Here is a 21,744-nt window from a genome sequence, read left to right on the forward strand (position 1 = left end):
AGATTAATATTTGTGGAAAGTTGAAATACATTTAAAAAAATCTGTAGTGCTAAATGCAATGAAACATTTGTCAAAATGAGCAAGAGGATACTTGCTATTTGCACCGACTATGTAGTGACCATGTTCTCTTCGTCTTCTCATCAAATCAACACTGTCAACTATCTTACCTGAGGGGTTTATTTCATTTTATTCAACTTTTCTGTAGCATATTTGTACAGTGTAGTGTTTGTGTTTTACATACAGGACTTACAAGGAGACGGTGTCTGGAAACATATCATGGGCACAGAGCTCAGATTTACAATAGATTTGTTCATGTACATCCTAAAAAAAAGAGAAAAAAAGAATGTTGTTCAAAGAAAATATATACGTCTCAGGAATACAGTGTCACCATTGCAGGAAAAAAACTAGTCTTATAAATACCTGTTCTACAGTATACAGTGGCAAAACATACAATAAAAGGTCCTTTTTTGTGCTAGATTGAAAAAGTATCTCGGGCTCTTTAAGAAGGAACCAAGAGAGGGCCGTGCAATATAAAAATAATCTGCAATAACTAAATTTACTTCAGTAAACAAAGTCAGAACAAATGCCAAACAAATATATACACATAATATTCACATTATTGCATCACTTGGCTGCCTGACAAAGACTATAAACAAAAAGGTCAGCCACGTTGCTCAGGTTATTGTGACGACACTGACCGACACGCACATGTAGCAGTGTAGGTGTTAACCAAATAAGAGTCAGACGGGAGAACGGTGCTCCGATTACAGGTTAGCTCATCACGAAGACACGAACGCCGGGAGTAATAAAACATGTCCACACAACAATGAGGTAGAGGAAGCTGCAGAATGTTGGTTCAGTGGATGACATGACCACAATCGTTTGGCACAATATTGAGTAGCAATATGCTTTGCTTAGTGATTGAAATTTATATTTTCTCTACTTGAACTGCTCATCAATATACCACAATTATTTGTTCTATTTGTTTTGTGTTACTCTTCACTGAAAGCTACCAAGGGAGACATGTTTTAAAAAATAAATTTGACCTGTGTAGAGCAAAGTAGAAACAAAATTCTATGTTAACAAATATTCATATTATTAGAGCCATTTTACATAATCGAATAGTCTTCTTCAGGACGCCGTTACAGGAAGACTTAACCAGTTAATGCTTCTGACATAAATGTACAGAGGCAGGTAATGTTTTAGGAATGGAGACGATAAATAACAGCAGTTTAGGATTCAAACTTAATTACATGTTTTAAATCATTTAGTTTCGAAATAGCTATACAGTGCATTTACATTAAGACTATGTTTAGCTTAAAAAGGCACAAACAACATATTCCTCAAGCAGAGAAATGCAACGCCCTTTTCTTGAAATTCCCCTGCAGTCAAACTAACATCTTTCAGGCGGAGCCACTGCCACGACAGACATCTACATCCTGTTTAACTCTATGCAATGAAGCCATAAGTCTAGTGATCTTATATTTTTCTCATGACAAATCCCCGTTAGCTACAGCTAACCATGCAGAAATGAAACTAGAAAGACGAAACATAACAAAAAACGTTACTGCTGGTTCATTTATTTTACGTCACTAAAATACCAAATAAGGTGAGAAAAAAATCCTAGTATAATACTTTGATAGTAGTATTTATAGTATATGAGACAGTAGTATTTAACCTGTCAAAAAAAAGTGTAAATGTAACAGGCACTTTGTTCTTCCATCAAGTTAGAAGACATCTGGCTCGAAGCTTCCTCCTCTGGGTGTCTCCGCTCCCCGACGGCGAATAAAAATTCAGTTATTCCGCTTAAACAAGGTCAAGAAATCCCCAAAGGAATAATTAATCAAAAACACGAGGGCTCATAATCGAATAAAAGACTTGTGTGTTGCCAACACGCCTGAAAGGAAATGTTTCTAAAGAGGTACTTGATTTGACTTGATCTCCAGTGTTAAGGAAAAATGCTCCGACCTTGATCTCACTCACTACTGCAGTGAATCGGATCCGACAGCAAAGATGTACTGGAATCCCCTGCTGGCTCCACCGCTTCCTCGTTCACACAACGCTTTCGGCAATGTGTCCATTTTCTGCGCTTCATTATGAGTAAATCACCGATCAGACAGAACCCCAAAGAATGGTCAAAAACAAAACAAAAAATGCAGACTAACCAGTCCCTTCTCGACGAAAGATTGTCCGAGTTGGTGTCCGTGCTGTGTCCTATAACACCGACAGTTCCTCTTCTTCACACAGAAGAGGTTCCACCTCTGGGACGCTGAGAAGCGCTTTGCTTTTAGCAGAGCGTTTTTTTCTGTACATGATGAACTGGGCCGTGACCTGACAAGGTTAAGGCTCATAACAAAACAGAGACAAGATATATTTTAATCTGGCAACTATTGATGCCGGCAGTGAAGGCAAAACATTATCAACACTTACGTGAGTAACAGTTCTCATGCATAGTAATTAATGTACATTGTCCCTTTTAAATAAATAAATATAAACTAGCAAAATTTATGCCTGGATGTGAATCTAAATATAAAAGTTTAAGATGTATTCAAGACAGCTCCACTGTTAAAGCAACAGTGTGTATTATTTAGGAGAACATATTCACAGAAATTTTATATATTGTCCATAACTATGTGTTCATGTATGTATAACACTGTTTTTTCGTCAACTTTGAATGAGTAAAATATAGTTACATGAGGTGGACCCGACCTCCGTGTGATTCATCATGTTTGCTACATCGTGTTGAATACGGTTGTTGCACAAAACGGTCCAGAACATTCACGTTGAATTTTCATCAACGGTGCACCACCATTAACTATCCCCTGTCGGTTGCTCAGTTGGTTGCGGTTTGCAACTTAACCTCCAGATGTCGCAAGAAAAGTACAAAAATTACACACTGTAGCTTTGACCTTGGTACAGGTTCAGGTGTTATCAGAAGATGTCATGTGTTCTAGTTGTCGTCACTTTGTGACCGGACCTGTTATTCAAAGGATACAAAGAAGTCAAGTATGAGGACTCCCAGGCTGCCGATGAGCCAGGCCAGGTGTTTGATGATGAATGTCTGTTTGGAGCCCCTCAGTGCAGGTAGGACCACGATGACACTCAAACCGTACGTCCCATTGCCCATCATGGCCAGGGCAAACAACAGGTAAGAGGTCCCCTCAGTAGACTGTCGCCGGAACTAGAAGAGATAAAGTGTACAGCATTTTATTAACAGACCAACTGGCGTGCTCATATAAAAACCCACAGTCAATGAAAAAGGTACAATATTTGGACCACAAGCCAGTTTGACTAAAAACAATGTATCCATCTTCTGTGCATTTGCACATACAACCACAACAGGAAGAAACAAATCCCACTGAAAAACTACACTAACAAATAATGAATTCATTCCGCTCACAAGTGCCGTACTGTCTGGCATACCAGTGGACATTGAAAAGAAAAGATTACATGTATTAGAAATGCAGTAACTGAAAAGAGACTTGTCAAAGCGCAAACAATAAGAGGTATGCGTGTTCTGTAAACCGGCCTAATGAGTTCCTCCAGGAAAAGAAGCATCGATCCAATGTTGTGAAACCAAAGATAAATGTTTAACCTTGTCTGAATAAAGGAGTTTCATACTTTTCTGTCCCCAACCACGTAGATTGCGACCTGGATGAGCAACTTGCCACAAGAAGTGATACGGTGGAAATGTTTTGGGCTCATTGCTGAAAAAAACTGACATGTCTGAACACGAATGGATTTCCCCAGGGCAAATCTGACTTAATGATTTACAATCGTGTGCATGTGTGTATAAGTGTGCGTGTGTGTGTCCGTGTGTCTGTGTGTGTGTGTGTGTGTGTGTGTGTGTGTGTGTGTGTGTGTGTGTGTGTGTGCGTGTGTGCGTGTGTGTGTGTGTAGTGTACGCCAAGAAGTTTCTCTTGCACTAGCAGCCTACTGAGACACAATCCCCTCTGGCGATTTTTATCTGCATCTGAGCCAAGATGTATCTTCGGTACAATGGCACCATTGTCTTCAATGCCTGGTTCTAATTTTGATACAACAACTGTAAACACAAACACACAAAAATCCCACCTCCCTCTTCAAACACACACGGTCCCTATTAAGGACTTATTGACTCGTAATAAGTTCAGACCCCCCCAGTCCAGGGATGGGATCGCGAGCAATCGGTTTTCCCCTCAGGATGGCACAGCTCACACACAAACCATGGAAACACACTACACAGCTCAACTGAGTCAACAAACAAACAAACAGATCGTCACTTACATTTTTATAGAGCTGGGGAAAACGGGAGCAGAGGTAGAAGACAGATGCCAGGTATCCACATGCGTAGCCAGTGATTTCAACTGATTTAGAGGCAGTGGGACTCTGAGAGAGAGAGGGGGGAGACAGAGGCGAAAGGGTATAAATGTTGCACCTTGGCAAGAAACAGTAAAACCCACAGTCTCCAGTCAAAAGTGTGTATCCAAAAAGCCCATGCACACAAATATACAACATATACAACACACACATCTACCTACCTGGGTGTCTAAGATTGCACTATTGTCTACGATGAGCTTGGGTAATGCCAGGAGGACGAGCGTGGCAGCGACGCACCACGTGGAGCACAGCCACTTCAACACAGGGCTCTCTGGAGGACAAACACACAAACACAGGGTGAAGATCTGACAGAGGCAAATTCAACTGCTCGCATTAACTTACATCAAAGCTGACAGTCATAAATACACAGTGTCAAGGCCTACTGTGTTTACACACAAGTAAAATTTCCTCTTTTTTCTTTATCGGAGTGATTAAAAGTATCCAGTAACAAAAGGCTGCAAATACACAGCCGACATATTCTGTATGAGCAGAGCTGTGCCCAGCATGTCTATGAGTCATTAAGCAGCTAAGCACTTTTGGATTTGGTGATAACCACCGGTAAGTACATAACAACTACATCTTTCTCCGCCATCTCTTAACTGATATTGATATATGAGTTTAAAACAAACAATCTTGAGGTGCTTTAGATTAATAATTTGAAAGTTGTATGACCTAAGCTACAGAAGTGAACACAAGTCTGTGCTCATACAATCATAGGAAACGTAGATGCAACCTGTAAATGATCTCAAACCTGGTTTGGCATTTCTGTACTGACATTGCTTTCCTTTTTTTTTTCTGACAGATACACCGACATCTACAATCAGATAAAGTCTCACTCTACCATGAACTGGAACTGTAGTGTAAAAGTACAACTCCAGTCTCAAGCTTTTTGTAAACACCGTCAGTTAGTAAGCTCACCCATCAACATGAGGACTGAAAACAGCATAATTGCAGGGAGACAGCTCTGTTCAGCGGCAGGAGTTTCATGCAGTAGTATGTTTACGAGGAAATCCACACGATTATCAAGCTGAGAAGTTGCTGAATTGTTCTCATTCCTGCTGCCAGTCACAACAGTACAGTAAACCCATAATCACAGTATTTATGTCTTTGTGAGTGTTAAGTGGTAAGTTAGCAGTGAGCCCAGATTTGCCGGTTACTGAGTCATCGACAGGAAGTACATGCTTTCTCATATTTATGCTTTTCATTAAACTGGAGGGTCACGGATCTATGGTTGACTCCCACAGCGCGCCGGCCATCGCTCGGCCTCAAGACGAGGGATAATGTTCATGGGCTTACTTCTGCTGGAGCTGTTCTTGATCTTGTAGTAGAGAAACTGGGAGATGAGGATCACGTCGGTGAAGATGTAGAACACCACTGTGACCACCTGAGAGAGGAACAGGGAGGGAAAGAGAGAGAAAGTAAGAGGGCATTTTCAGGTCAGACAGTCTTGGACAAAAGTTGCCTAGACACAAAACCTTGTGAACCTTGTGCTACGAGAAACATTCTATCTAAACATGGTGTCAAGAAAATTAACTTCAGCAATATTTTTGTTTACTTTATCTTATGTGAGCTACAAGTGAACTCAACATGTTAATGGAAGAACTCACTAAATTTAGAAAAAAATAAAGCAAGTTGGAAGTAAAGATAATAATATGTCTTTCAGATGGACAATCTGAAAGACCCCCCCACACACACACACACACACACACACACAAACTCCAGACAGAGATCCAAAGAGTTAAGCCCAAATCATCAGTAAAATGAGAGGTTAGGATGTGTGTGTGTTTGTGTGTGTGTGTGTGTTTACCTGAATTGGCAGCTGGCTGGTGAGGTAGCATCCTGCAAAGCTGGTCACGTCTCCACTGAAGAGGAAGAAGAGGAAGCCAAAAGACATGGCCTCCTCCACTTTGCCATTACGATAGGCCTCGTAGACCTGCCTAGGAACACAGACAGACAGACAGACAGAGGAGGAGGATAAGAGTTTAACCTCATGGTTCGACATTTAATTGAGATGGTAAACATCCCCATCCCCATCACCATCACCATCATCACTTACGGTAACGTGGACAGCAGGAAGCAGAACATGGACACGAGTCCTATCACCACGCTGCAGTGCTCCCACACGTTGTCCACGCACTCCTCCAGCAGGTAGAGGATCCACGGCGTCCCGTTGACACACAGCGGCCTGCCCAGCGCCGGGGCACTCCAGTTGGGGGCGGACGCGTCCACGCTCTTCCCGGCGAAGCGCGCGGCGGCCGCCATGGGGGCTGGCTCTGACTGTCCTCCAGCTCCTACTTGCCCCTGCTCCTTTGCTCCTGCTGTACCTGCTCCTCCTGCTTCTTGCTCCTTGCTCCTGCTCCTCCCCCTCCTCCTCCTCCTGCTTCTTGCTCCTTGCTCCTGCTCCTCCCCCTCCTCTTGCTCCTTGCTCCTGCTCCTCCCCCTCCTCCTCCTGCTTCTTGCTCCTGCTCCTCCCCCTCCTCCTCCTGCTCCTCCCTCCTTGCTCCTGCTCCTCCCCCTCCTCCTCCTGCTTCTTGCTCCTTGCTCCTACTCCTTGCTCCTGTGCTCCTTGCTCCTCCTACTGCACCTCCTCCTGCTTCCACAGTGTGAGTGGTAGATGTGTGCTTATGCAGGCAACAAAGCCCAGGTCTGACAACCTCACATACCTCATGCGATGGACGTGTATTGACTTGTCCTCTCATCCGACCAGTCTGCAAGTGATGAATGAATCAGACGTGGTAACTAAAAACTACAAGTAGGAAGTGGTGCAAACCCATCTCAAATTCAGTGTTCACGCATTCTATTTCTGACTATGCTTCCGTGTTTGATACGTTTGTTTGATTCCCACTCTCTTGTTGATTCTAAAAATGAGCCGAATTGGGCTAATTGTAGCTTTTGGTCTCTTGTCATTGTTTGGGCACAGACTTGAGGAAGAGATGCTAGCAAACAAAAGGAGGCTAAAATGAGCTCGGTGGTAACCGCTCACCTGACACGATGAACTCGTGGCGGACCGCAGGCTGCTCGTGGGTCCGTGTGAACGTCCGCCACATCGTCACATCTCACCTCACACGACGGGAGTCGTGAGAAGAGGGAAGATGACACGTTAGCTCCTGATGCTAACGTCCAACACTGGTGGGTCCTCTGAGTGTCAAGGCACACCGAGTGACTCGTCCACTTCCGGTCAGATTTTTCAAAATATGATGAAATAAACCAACGCTTTTACTGATCCCAGTGAGGGAAATTGGGGTAAAGTAATATAAGATAAGATAAAATAAAATAAAACACTAGATATTTCTTTACTTCCAAAATACTGGATAGGAAATGGATAAGGAAGCACATATATATTATATTTACTCCTGCAAACAGTGTGATTCCATTAAGGACATTTTTTGCCATATATGTTAGTTAAATCGACATTTATACAATTAATACAATTGTATGTTTATGTATGTTTTTACGTGTAAAAAAAAGACTACAAGGTTTTTTTTTTATTCATTCGTCGGCAACATGCCGTAATGCTTAGTGAAATACGATTTTCTTATTAAATGATAATATTTATACTTTCACTATAGACCAATATTTGTGATATCTCAATAGATAATGCTGCAATCCATTTACTGCAGCCCCATTTAAAATTTGACAAATACGGTCGCTTTTATTTTGAAGGCAAAATTGCTTCTACTACCTCCTGTTGCCTTGTCTATCCGGAAATGCGCACACAAACTGTCCAGCTTTACTTGCTATTGGCGATGCCTGGGGAAATACCGCCACCTATCGACCACGTCACATCACAACAATAAATAAATACATAAATAAGTACATAGCCTACACAAAATGTTCTACACAGAAAAACATGTATTGATGGCAGACCCTTCTTTGAATTATATTTGTCACCATGTTTTTTTTACGACTACTGTTACCACTCTTAGGCCAACTGACATCAATACTGACAATATCCATTAGAAATACGGTGATTGTTTTTTGCCAGATCATTTTTTTTTTAATCATTCATAGATACATCCTTAATCATCTATTATTTTTCTGAACCCCAGTTTGGTTTGCTGCAGACATTAAATAGCATAAGCTTGAGAAGCTGCATGGGAGAAGGGATTAGAGATAACTCTGGTTTTGGAAGACAGCCATGAAGTCATCAGGCCTCATTTACTCCTCTGCTCTCTCTCACATGCTGCCTTCAAGGTATCTTCGTAAAAATGAAAAGATTAGATCATAATTTAAAGTATTAGTAACAGTAGTGGACTAAAACAAGACCAAAATAAATCGGTTAACACGGAACTGCTGCCACAGCACAGTGAAAGAGTCAACCAGGCCCGTCATGATAACTACTTTTTGTTGCACAATATTTTTGCCATAAACAATATTATCGTCATTTTAAGACCACTTTTTGATACTGAATCATGTGAACTTGCATCATAGATCTGTTGGTCGCCGCGTGTGCTAAGAGAAATGTTATCGAAAGTTTAAAGTTGCGTTTAGGCCTCAGACAAACATGTCAAAAACCTTGACATGACATTTTCTGACATTTTCTAGACCCAAAAAGTCATTGATTACGAGAATAGGTGTAATGTCAACAAAAAAGCTTGTAGTCACATTGGCTGTTATTGAGGTCAATACAAATGTCTGAGTTCATATCAATGTACGGTACGATAAGTCGAGAACGTAATTATCGTGACAGGCCTAGAGTCAACTGAAAGAGTGTTAGGGATCTAATTTTGTGTGTACATTTTTTTTACAAGGATGCATCTCTCTCTCTCTCTCTCTCTCTCTCTGTCCTCGTACTTTCTTCGTTCTCCTAGGGGGCTTGAAGGCAGCATCCCACCCTGTCCCTCCCTCCATCCATCCACCTGTTGCGGTGCGCGCTCCGGTCGGCCGCACGAGGGCGCGCTTGCCAACGGTTCGTCGGTGACGGGGGATGATCGCGAGGCTCGCCGTGTGCTGGGGGGGGACTTGGAGCTGTGCGGAGGGGGGGTTGATTTCTGTTGCTATGTGCAGCCGTTGGACCGAGGTCCGGAGGCGCCGAGCGGAGCTTCCAGGTTCGGCGTCCCGCGCGTCCTCCTCGTCCTGCGCGCAGCAGGTAAGATGCCGGCGATTATAGAAATGAATCAGTGCTTTTCTGCATGGAATCATTCTGTCATTAGAGACAGAAACGCGTTGCCCGCGGAGGAGGGGGGTTCATGAATATCATACCACCCACATTCCTTGGTGTCGGGAAAGTTGACTGGATGATGGGCGCACCGTGCACCAGATACCTTCTTTACATTCTGGAGACGCACGGAGGGAGCGCGCAGGTGGATGGAAGAGATGTCGTGAGTGAGCTGTTGTTGCCAGTGAAGCACTGGACGGAATATAAGGTGAACTTGTTGGATAATGCATTTGTGTGTTTGCAGGAAACACACACACACACACACACACACACACACATGCAGGACACTTTTTACCTGTAACGGTAAGACTCAACCTGCAAGTGGCACATGATAGATATGGAATATTTTTTAGGTTTTGCTGGAAACATGGTGTCCCATGAAACTACTTATTCACACCTACTTTAACTCCGTGTAGTCTCTCTCTCTCTCTCTCTCTCTCTCTCTCTCTCTCTCTGTGTGTGTGTGTGTGTGTGTGTGTGTGTGTGTGTGTGTGTGTGTGTGTGTGTGTGTGTGTGTGTGTGTGTGTGTGTTTCTGTGTAAATACAGTGGAATGTGTCCTGAGAGCTTGGAAGGCAAGTTCAGTCGCATTACTCACATTCAGTCTGTGCATTTCTTCTCCTCTTCTCTTAATTCAAATCTACTGTTGCTCTCCCTTCTGAATGTGTGAACACAGAGGAAGAGGAGGAGGAGGAGGAGGAGGGAGTGGGGTGGTGGTGGTGATTGACTGTCCTCAAGGTCACAGACGTCTGAGACGGACAGATGAAGGACATTAGTGCAAAGTTATTAGTGTTTTGTCTTGATCTTTTCTCATTTTAACCAAAATCTTAACCCATCGTGTTTTGGGACGGGGACTGATGAATGGACACACGTAAATCCCATGTGTCATTTAGTGTGTCCTAAATATAATTCTCTATTTTTAACATTTTTTATTCTTTACCTGACCTACGAAGCAAAAGCTGTGATCCGTTACTAACCTCCACCCTATTCAGTTCAGTCACTCACTCAGATAATAGATGGATAATTTGTTGGACGCAGGATATGAAATTATGTCTAAACGTGGAAACCCATTAAACGTATGTTTGAGGATATTTGAAAGCAGCTTCCTGTTGAGAATGAGGTTGAGAATATACTGTATGTCGTGGACTGCATGTGTTTCTTTAAGCCGGCACTCGTGGGTGACACCACGCTGAAAGCAGAACATGTTTCCCCCCGAGCTCTCAACTCGACACTCTGGGTTCGGACTGCGGGAGGCAAGCGGGGAGCGATGAATAATGGATGGATTAGAAAACGTGCATGAATGTTAGTTGGGCTGAGTGCGGGGCGGTGATGCAATAACTGTAGCGCTGTGGAGCTGCTCCTCTCTGCTGTGGATGGAAATCCTCTCTGCAGTCACGGGCCCGAGAGCAGCAGAGCCAAACTTGAGAGCGAAAGAGGAACCCCCTGTTGTTCCCGCTTAAGGCCGGATTCACTGCCATTTGACACAGTTATGCCCGTCGAGAGAGAGAGAGAGAGACACACACACACACACACACACACACACACACACACACACACACACACACACACACACACACACGCAGAGAGAGTGAGTGAGAGGGGGAAAGGGATCTTCTTGTCGAGATCTTTTTATCTCTGTCTGGGACAGAAATTAGTTTCACCTTGGAATCCAGCACAGTTGGTCCCAGAAGAGGTCTCCGGATGACCTATCTGGGTTAGAGCCGAGTTTGAGATGAAGTGTACTGTAAGTCTTTTTCTAATATGCCTCGAAAGAAAAACAACTCTTTTGTTCTGAAGGGGTGAACCGAAGGGGGGAATGGAAGCAGAACAGAGCAAGATAGGAACTTTCATCCGCTCCTTCCATCCGTAAGTGTCACATCAAGTGTTCCAGTGGCTCTGCCTCCTCTCACCAGGTCCACAGTGACCGCTCTCCGGAGAGAGAAAATAAGACATTAGCTCCCATGTTTTCCCCTCAATGCTCTGCCTCCGTTTCCTCTCTCTGCCTCTCCACATCTCTGTACTTTTACAGTGGCCGTTTTCCACGGTTCATGTCGTACTGTTATTCCCCGTCGTTGCGCCACAGCTGCATAACTGCAGGGCATAAATAATGGAGAAATTTCCCTCACACACACACACACTTTCCAAAAGTCTCCCGCAGTATGTTCTTAAGCCTAAACCTCGGGGATCTATCTCTCGAGAAGTCTTAACTGAGAACTCTGTGACAGAGCGGACCCATTTCCAGAGTCTTCGGGGAGCCTTTTCTTTTGTGACTTATTCATCGTGCTTATTCATGAAATTCATGGCATCGGTTACATAACTGATTGGCCCAGATAAAGGGAATAACTATACAAAGTAAAACCAGCTTTTTATCACACCATTTATATGGATTCTTTCTTCTTTCTTTTTTTAATGCTCAGCATATGATGTTTTTTGGAATTAAGTCAGTGTTAGTTCTGGTTAAATTATGATCTATCTTTTTGGGTACAGTTGACTGGGAGGCGGTATTTTGAGAGGACCAGATCATTCTTCAGATCGGCTTAGCATGTACATATTTATCTTTTACTATAGCTGTTCTGTAAGTGATAAAAGAAATCTGTGCCCTGTTTGTGTAAACGATGCATAGATTAAGATACTGTACTTTCTGGCACAGTAGCAGATATATATATATATATATATCTGGTTCACCACTTTGACTCAGACATTTCAACAATTAGTAGATGCCATGAAAGTTATTCCAGGTATTAATGAAGCCCACGCTTTTTGTTGAATCCCGGATCTTTCCTGGTCAGTGATAGGCCGATACCCTCCAACGTTTCCAACCAGCAGCAAAAAGTCCCAATTAATGTTTGACTTTTGCTCTGTACACTCGAGCTCACCCACTTCGGGGCCACATCAGTGCTGCATCTTCTCTAACTTTACTTTAGTCCCATTTTCTGAACAGAAGTTCGCACATTATCAGACGGGCTCAGAGCCGACTCTGGTTCCCTATTGAAAGTTAATATGCCATCTGTGGAGTGTACCTACACTGACAAAAGAACAAAGCCAACCCTGCAGCCTTGTTCATACGAACAAATATAAATCGGTGAAGTCCAGAAGATGTGTTTTCAAAGAGATTTCTGACTGATGGGCATATTTATCTTTGTCGTAATGTGTGAGATGATAAACTTCAAACTGTTGCTTTTCAGAAGGGTTCAGGCGGCCCCCTCCTTCCATCTCCCCTCGCCTCCCCCTTTCCTCCCAATCGTAAATCCAAATTATACGTATAAATATGGAGGAAAAATAAGAAAGAAAGAAAAAAAGAAATGAACCGGGTCAAAGATGAGACAAATATTTATTCACACACAGATGAAGAAAAGACGAGAAATCAGTGAAAAGCCGTTTTTTTTGTCTTCTGTACTCCCATTCAGTCTCCCTCTCACCAAACTCCTTTATTGTGTGTGTGTGTGTGTGTGTGTGTGTGTGTGTGTGTGTGTGTGTGTGTGTGTGTGTGTGTGTGTGTGTGTGTGTGTGTGTGTGTGTGTGTGTGTGTGTGTGTGTGTGTGTGTGTGTGTGTGTGTGTGTGTGTGTGTGTGTGTGTGTGATGTCTTGCAGGCCAAGCAGGTGCACATTACACAGCAGGATAGGGCCGACTGAGCAGAGAGGGGGGGGGCGGGGAAGGAGGGGGTGGTCTGTCTTATAGGTCACACAAAAGAGGCAGTGTTTTCTCCCTCTCTCTCTCTCTCTCTCTCCCTCTCTCTCTCTCTCTTAGAGCACTGAATGAAGACAGTAGTGGCAGCGGTGGGGTAGAGAGAGAGAGAGAGAGAGGCCCTTCGGTCACATTGTCCTCACGTAGCCCTTAACTCTCACACCGGCCCCCCGGTATGCGCCCCCCCTGTCGCCCTCACTCCGTGGCCTACACTCGCAGCTCTCCCTGCAACATGTGGCTGCCGGGACGAGCTTTATACAGTCAACTGAATTTCATTGTGAAGGATTTATGCCGTCAAAGTATTTGCAGAGCGACGTAGAAACAACAACAAAACAAGAAGTTAATCAATTAACCGCGACTAAGACGTCCAGTTTATCTGGTAAGCATTAATGCACGTGTATCTGAACACTCAGGTAAAACAAGCTGCAAGTCATTCACTGTGTGTGTGTGTGTGTGTGTGTGTGTGTGTGTGTGTGTGTGTGTTTAAAGGCGCTGCATTCCTGAGCTCGCTGAGCCGTAGCTCGGTGATTAATAGTAACTAGCTGATTGTTTAAGAACTGAAATTCCTCAGGCCCATTTTTCCTCTGCTTTTTGCACGCACACACACACACACACACACACGCACACTCAGTAACGCACACTGACGCTGAATCGCGCTGGCGAGCTGTGTCATAGTGAGAGCAGGAAAAGATTCAGAAAATAAAGAATTCACTCGTGAATAGAGAGAGAGAGGAATGGTGTAGTGTAGTGACTCTCTCTGTGTGTGTGTGTGTGTGTGTGTGTGTGTGTGTGTGTGTGTGTGTGTGTGTGTGTGTGTGTGGGGTGGGGGGGGGGTGTTGTCTGCAGGTTACACAGGGAATTCAGGACACTGAAACATTATCCACCTCTGGCTTTCTCCCTCTCTACTCCTCTCTGTTTTTGTCCAACTCTCATTTGTCCCTTTTTATCTGAATTTTTAAATTTTCTTTTGAATGCCTCTGAACTTGTGATAGCCACAGCTGGAGGTATTATGTTTTTCTGTCAGGTTTTCATGGTCAAATGTCAAGGTCATTGTGACCTTACAAATCACCTTTTTGGCCATAACTTTAGAATTCCCTGGCAGATCATAATAAAATAAACGTAATAGCTTGTAATAAATTCCTCTAAAGTCATCACTGCATATATTTCACGAGTCTGGACCAAGTGGTAACCCACCGTCCGTCACGTCACTTGTTGTGTTATGAACTGCTTTTTGGAAGCCTCGAGTTTCGCATTTTGACCGGTGCCCTCTTTTCAATTTTTCAAGATTATCGAAACATTGGCTGATCTAAGTATCTTAGCTTTTCCTATGATTGGCTTAATTTCCCGGACTTGGTGAATATGTTCATTTTTATACATAGTCTATGGTCTGGACAGACATCGATGTGAACTGCCACTTGATAGGTTGGCGGTCGGCATACAACCGCAATGCGGTTACATCATGTAGATGTACAGTCCTAAATTATAAAACAAAATGCTACACTAACTTCGCCCAAATACGTCAGAAGCTGTCCAAAACTAAAATATTATATATAGAAACTGAAAACCGTTTATTCAGGTATTCGAGTATTTTCAATATTTAAAGCTGTGGACACATTTCATATTTAGCATCAATAAGTAGTGTGACATCAAGTCACAAATATAGTGAATACACACACACACACACACATATATGTATATATATGGCTAACCAGAGAAATGGCTGTGATTGTGTGTGTGTGTGTGTGTGTGTGTGTGACAGATAAATCCCTTTTCTCTTTGTTTGTGGTTGTTTTGTTGATTTCATCCCAACGGCCTGGCTTGGACCAACAAGGATTCCTGATGCGGTATCCCGGCAATGGGCGGGTTTCCACGGCCATCACAGGCTTGGCAGGAGAGATAACGCTCTCTCCCTGGTGCTCTGCTTTGTGCTTTTTCTTTTGGACTAGCTTGGACTTCCTCCAGAGAAGTGGTGTGTGAGTACGAGGAGATGAAGTCAGATTGTGGAGGGGAGCGGGTGCAGAGAGCAGACAGTGACACAGATACATACGCTTGATTGCTCATCCTGTGAACGGAGGCAGTGGAGGAGTGCAGCTCTGAGCAAAGTGATTGATCATGATTGCAGACAGCGGCTTTAAAGTGTGTGTGTGTGTGTGTGTGTGTGTGTGTGTGTGTGTGTGTGTGTGTGTGTGTGTGTGTGTGTGTGTGTGTGTGTGTGTGTGTGTGTGTGTGTGTGTGTGTGTGTGTGTGTGTGTGTGTGTGTGTGAGTGTGTGTGCGCGTGCGTTCGTGTGTGTGTGCGTGCGTGTCTGCGTGCTCGTGCATGTGTGTGTGTGTGTGTGTGTGTGTGTGTTTTTCTTGCTTGCAGATTATTAATCTAGCATCACAGGAAACATGTGTTAAAGTGTATGTGTTAAAGTTTGTTCTACATGTGGGAGAACTGGTATGTGAAGCCAGGGCTATATCACACTTTTTGTGTGTGTGCGCGCGCATGTGCGTGCGTGCGTGTGTGTGTGTCTAATTCTCCATATTCCCAGTGCCCCTGATAGTGTTAATGTTTTAATGTTTACTTGAGGCAGACAGGAAGAGCGGCATTGGCAAGTGAATGGTTAACATTGTACACGTGAAATATTTACACTTCTAAATTCATTGCACACAATGTGTCTTCTCAGTCAACCATTCCATTTATGTCTATTATTAATTACTGCCTCTAGGAATTACTGAAAAGCAAAGTTAGATTATAGCACTGACTATTTTTGCCATATTTGATCCTTACACTAAAACAGTGCGACTCCACCCACTGATACTCTGACTTCAGCCCGGTATCATTTTCATATGCCAAAATGACAGTGAGACAGAGACTCAGTCTTCACTGTTCAAACAAACTCCTCTGGGACCTGTATGCTCACACTTCACTGGAGTTCATGTATGCGTGTTTGTGTATATTGTAGGTATGCATGATTTCATTGTCGATATGTCACACATTTACGCACAGGAGTCATTTAGTTCACATGATCACATATTAACTTACACTTGCTGCACATGTAGAAAACTAAAAGGGCAGGAAAAGCTTTGGAAGAGGAGTGCTTGAGCAGATATTTATGTTGTTGAATGTCTCTTTACAATGAAGCAATAGGTAGATTTGTTTTTGGCAATATGCTCAATATGCTTGTGCTGAGCGTTAAAGAAGAAGATTGATACCTTTCTTATGTCTGGTTTTGTAGGGGGGGGGGGGGGGGGGGGGGGGGGGGGGGGTTGTGCCTGACTAATTTCTTGTAGATTCCCAGAAGTTACTGTCCACATGTTGGTGTGCATATTCTGTTACCTATATATGTACATATATATATATATATATATATATATATATATATATATATATATATATATATATATATATATATATATATATATTCAGAGCTGCAACACTTAATCGATTAAAAGATTAGTAATCGATTACAAAATTAATCGCCAACTATTTTGAGAATCGATAAATCGGCTCACAGTAAACTGAATATCTTTTGTGTGTGGACAAAAAGAAAACACCATCTTGGGGGTGTGGGAAACACAATCAACATTTTATGACACTACGGACCAAACAACTCCTCGATTAATTGATAATTAAAATAATCGTTAGTTGCAGCCCTATTGGATTTCGCTGTTTCCCTGCTTCCAGTCTTCATGCTAAGCTAATCTAACTGACCCGCTTTCCTATTTATCAGACAACCTAGTACCTGCGGCCATAGCAGCACTCGACCAGACGTCCCGCCGCTAACCCAGCTCGGCCCTTTCACTGTCCATTAATGTTACATATTCATGAGTGTCCTTTTTCTGTCATCGTTGCCGTTCAATGATGTGCAGTGTTGTAACGGTGTGATGTGGGAAGGAGGTATCTTACAGTATGTGAATATATATTTGTCAAAATGTCAAACTATTCCTTTAATATTGACTCTTGATCCAATTCTGTTTCTCGGCTGTCCAAGTTGTTCAAGTCAGTTTCTCGAGACGTAAAAATCAGTAAAGTAATTCCGAATAAAGCTTCTGGAATGGCTTTTTTTTTCACGTCTCCGCTGCTCAGTGTATTACTTGCCAGAATATTGTTTTGTATATAAAAATGAATACCCCAGCATTTCGATAATTTGATCATGCTCTCCCTGTCTGTCCACGTCTCTCCTTCAGGAAGAAAGACGGCCTTCTCCAGAATATGCCTTGTCTCCATGGTAACAGGCCTCAGGCAGACCCTCGCTCTCACCCAGCCCTACCTGATCCTGGACTGTCCCGAAGAGGATTTCAACAAAGACATAGATAAAATGAATGATTCCTAATTTATTATTTATAACCAAATTTTCTCCTGGAGAATTTAGATTGCATCTGAGTGCAATGATATTAGTTTAGAAAGTATTACTCTCTACTGTTTAGGGATCACCATGCAAAGGATCCGGTAAACTATTTAGATAGTTTCCTTAAGCCAAAGAATGAGAATCTCCTTGCTGTAACTCAAGACGTTTTCAATTAAGGACATTTTAAACTGGGCAACAACAGTGCCAGACTGGGCCGTCCCAAACCAGGACCAGGATGCACCAGCTGTTCAGTCAGGTGCTCGGCCAGCGGGATCTCTCCCGGGCGGGGGATCTGTTCTCTCTGGAAGACGCAGAGATCGAAGACTGTCTGTCACAAGCTCTGGACCAGATCAAGGCCATCTCCTGCTCACCGGTGAGCAGAGCAGGCGTGTTCAGACAGGAAACCAACACACACACACACAGACGATGTTTCTCCACAACGTCTGTTTCATTCATTATTCATAATCTCATTATCATAATTAATCTTCTCTGTCCTTCGTTTATCATTGCATCCTGTTGCTGTCTGCCGGCTGACAGGACTACTTGACCAATGACAATTACCAGGCAGTGGTGGAGATTTGCATAACGCGCATCACCACGGCCATAAGGGAGACGAGCTCCATCGAGCGGCACAGCATGGCGCTGGTGGGGCTGTGGGAGTCGTGTCTGGAACACAACCTCACCCCACAAGGTGAAAACACAGAGGACACGCCGCATGCCAAGATTGCCTCCGACATCACCAGCTGCATCCTGCAGGTATAACACGCACGCACACACACACACACACACGCACACACACGCACACGCACACACACACACACACACACACACACTAGACGTTGTAATGTAAAATTATCCCGCCTGACGTATACACTGCACATATGTGCTATATGTTGATGGTCCCCATTTCCAAGTCATAAGCTCCAGATTCTGAAACTGTTCAGAACATCACGTTGAAAGGTATTCTGGGATTTCAGAAGTTCCCAGTTACATCATGCAGAATATGCAAAGGCCGTGGCTAGCACACTTCAAGGGCTTCAAAGTGTAAATCAAACTTGTGCCTCCTTTCCCCCTCAGACCTCCACAGCTAGAAGGCTTAAAAGCAGAGGGGCTTTCTCTCTCTCTCTCTCTCTCTCTCTCTCTCTCTCTCTCTCTCTATTTCTCTCTCTCTCTCTCTCTCTCTCTGTATTGGAAAGTGCTTAATACCACTGTAATGAAACACTGAATCTTGAGAAAAGGCATACACACACACACACGCACACACACACACACACACACACCCACCCACACACACACACACGCGCACTCGTAGAGGTGAGACTTAAATGTCTGACAGCTCTGACAGCAGCTCCTGGCTCTGTTGTCCTGACTCCAACATTCACCAGGGGAGCACTTCCCTCTCTTCTCTCTGTCACTTTTTCTGTCTGTTTTTTCACTTGTCCTCTCTCACTCGCCTTCGCTCTCTTGCCGTGTCTTTATGTCCTCTCCTTTCTTCCTGTCATTTGGAAGCCACAGATGCACGACGACACCCTTCCACTGAAACTCCCACAGAGAGCAGGAGAGAACTAAGCAGCAGACTGTAGGATGAAGGGTTGTCTGCTGCGAGCACACACACACACACACACACACACACACACACACGCGCACACAGAGATACACACAGATTTCTGGCTTATGATGAGATGATGCTCTTTTTATATGCACTCCTTCATCTGCGCCGTGCCTGACATTAAAGTGACTTTTCCTGCTAATATGAGAGCGAGAGAGACGGGACAGATGAATAAATCTGCACGTCGTCCATACGTGCGTAACCTGCTCGAGTTGCATCCACTGCCGACATCATGTGTTCCCCTGGTCCTTGTTATATACAGACCGAGCACAGTGTCGTACAACATATACAACAATAACACAAAGAGCTCAAAGCTCCCAATAAACAACATTTTTTAAATATTTTCCCTGTATGTATATCTATTCATTCACATTTAGTTAAAAATTAGGGCCCGCCAAAAATGAGTCTGACTGGTGGAATGATTACTTTTTTGTGTGGATTCGCTGTCTGCACTGCCATCGTGTGGCAGATTAGAGGCGCGACATAGAGAGTGAGAGCAAGTACAATGTCTCCACTGGCAGTTAGAGAAACTCACTAAAATCTCAACATCAGGTTTAAAAGGCATTCTGGGAATCTTTAACTTGGAGTTGATAAGGAAAGTACATCAAAGAAAAAAAATACACGAAATGGAATATCCAGGAAGTGCAGTCAACATCACATTGTGATCATATACAATGTGACACATCCAAAGGTGGGTTTGTGATTTCAGAGAAAAAAGCTGTCGATGTAAAATCACTGCCATTGGGTTTTTGAAACGACAGTGAATTTTCTTTTCATGGCCGGTCCCGTCGACTCGGTGGTCCGACTCGCCAGCTGAGGGTGCTGGTGCGTTTCAAACCCGCTGCCTGCTGCTTTGGTTCAAACGCATGCCAGTGTTTACGTCCTCCGTTGCAACGCACGCTCCCGTCACTCCTCGCTGCACTTGCATCACGTCATTTAAACCCCAAAAAGACAACTGTCTCATTGTCTCACAGGCCGCTTGAATCTTAATCTGATACTTACTGCAGATGCTTATGGATTAAAATTGCCCCCCCCCCAAAAAAAATCCATAAATTTTTTTCTCATTGTTAATGTGAGTATTTATCCCTTTGCAGCCTTACATAACAAACACAGTTTGTTGTTCTCGGCCATTGTAGATGATAAGAAATACAATAAAAGTCCAGCCTCCTTTCCTGGACCTTCTGCTTGTAACGCCTGTGACGTTTTCTGTGAATATCGTTAATCCGTGTCCTCCTTTCCCTGTATTTTTTTTTTCGGCAACTCCATTATGCTTGCGTTGCATTATACCCATTGTCTACATGTACTCCACAAAAGTGTCCTTTTGTTAATACAGTGTGGTGCAGTACTGGGACTGCAGGGTTTTGCTCTACCAGTGTTCTACATGGTTAAACCTTTTTTAACACAAACCAGGCTTGTCCCTTTTACGTACTTGAGTATACGACTGTTGCCGTCTCCTGAACCTCTTCTCTGCTCGTGTCCCCCCCCCCCCCCCCCCCCCCCCCAAGAACTACAGCTGTCCCTCGGTCATGGTGCTGGCCGTCCCGGTAGCGGTGCGGTTCCTGCAAAGAGGGAACAGGGAGCTGAGCAGGAACATGTCCAGCTACCTCTCCCTGGCCGCCATCGCCAAGGCTGATCTGCTGGCCGAGCACACGGAGGCCATAACCCTCAGCGTGCTGGGAGGTAGGGCACACACACACAGACACACAGACACACAGACACAGACACAGACACAGACACAGACACACAGAGACACACACACACACACACACACAGACACACAGACACACACACACAATTTTTCAGGACCTGTGCACACTTTCATATATAAAGCGTACATGCACACAAACACATGTGCGTAAACAGATTTTAATCCACAAACTTGACAAGTGAACCATGTTGTTTTCTGAGCTGTGCGGCCTAAACTTGTGCGGCCTAAACTCCTGCTCGGTTTCTGCTTCTCCCGTTAGATACAGATCTTCCCCCCACACTTAAGGAACAGTGGGTCTGTGTGTGGATGTGTCTTTTGCAGAGACTGTGAAGGAAAAGCGAGGTGCACAGAGAGCTTTGCGGGAAAGTCCAGCTTAAGAATGAACATCGAGAAAGATTCAAGACCATCACAGTTGTTATTCTGTTTGCCATAGTTGTTGGAAGTTGACATGCGGGTTTGGCCTGAGGATTCAGCACTTGTTACTGTTAGAAAACCTGCAACAATGGGATCAACTGTTTTGAAGGAGTGGAAAAGGGATTTACAGACGTAATCAGTAGTTGTAGTAGCAAACCACAGTCGTGTCCCATCGTAAGCCAGAGTGAGTACTGGTATATTGGCTGCCAGCTCCCTGAGGGTGATGGTAGTGATGGTGAATAGCAGCTGCTACAGATTATCTGTTCCCTGGTGTTACTGCGCTTACAGTATTGTGGGGGGAAAAAGAAAAGCTCTGTTTTGTCTTGTGCAGGTTAACATGTTAACATCTGTGCGTGTGCGCGCGTGTGTGTAAATATGTTTTTCAACTCTGTTCTTTATTCTCTCCTTTCTGATCAGAACGTATAAAACAGGTTCTGTGTGTTCAATACTTCTGTTTACATCTCGTCCGTCCTGTCCGCAG

At 43.8% G+C, this 21,744-nt stretch overlaps 2 protein-coding genes across 5 annotated transcripts in view; one reads left to right on the forward strand and one right to left on the reverse strand.

The window, feature by feature from the left end:
- Positions 1 to 168: 168 nt before the first annotated feature.
- LOC118299143 (lysosomal amino acid transporter 1 homolog) lies at positions 169 to 6,768 on the reverse strand. Of its 2 annotated transcripts, XM_035622619.2 has the most exons (8): positions 6,416 to 6,768; positions 6,167 to 6,296; positions 5,656 to 5,743; positions 4,521 to 4,630; positions 4,267 to 4,368; positions 2,996 to 3,181; positions 2,166 to 2,331; positions 169 to 321 (listed from the first exon to the last, which is right to left on the reverse strand). In XM_035622619.2, exons 1-7 carry the CDS (start codon positions 6,619 to 6,621, stop codon positions 2,215 to 2,217), a joined length of 939 nt encoding a protein of 312 aa, XP_035478512.1. In that variant the 5' UTR covers positions 6,622 to 6,768; the 3' UTR covers positions 169 to 321; positions 2,166 to 2,214. The 2 variants fall into 2 exon arrangements, with proteins under 2 accessions (XP_035478512.1, XP_035478511.1); XM_035622618.2 differs by having other exon boundaries at positions 169 to 2,331.
- Positions 6,769 to 9,313: 2,545 nt separating this feature from the next.
- Positions 9,314 to 21,744, forward strand: part of veph1 (ventricular zone expressed PH domain-containing 1) — a 72,372-nt gene continuing 59,941 nt past the window's right edge. The window contains exons 1-4 of one of the 3 annotated variants that reach the window (XM_035622969.2): positions 9,314 to 9,448; positions 17,372 to 17,905; positions 18,070 to 18,288; positions 20,647 to 20,821. In XM_035622969.2, the coding sequence (XP_035478862.2) occupies positions 17,768 to 17,905; positions 18,070 to 18,288; positions 20,647 to 20,821 (532 nt within the window). In that variant the 5' untranslated portion in view covers positions 9,314 to 9,448; positions 17,372 to 17,767. Of the gene's footprint in view, positions 9,449 to 9,483; positions 9,726 to 13,429; positions 13,580 to 17,371; positions 17,906 to 18,069; positions 18,289 to 20,646; positions 20,822 to 21,744 lie in introns of those variants that run through there. The other 2 variants (XM_035622970.2, XM_035622971.2) reach the window with 2 other exon arrangements.

The sequence above is a fragment of the Scophthalmus maximus genome, chromosome 11 (genome assembly GCF_022379125.1).
Source record: "Scophthalmus maximus strain ysfricsl-2021 chromosome 11, ASM2237912v1, whole genome shotgun sequence".
Classification (NCBI taxonomy): Eukaryota; Metazoa; Chordata; class Actinopteri; order Pleuronectiformes; family Scophthalmidae; genus Scophthalmus; species Scophthalmus maximus.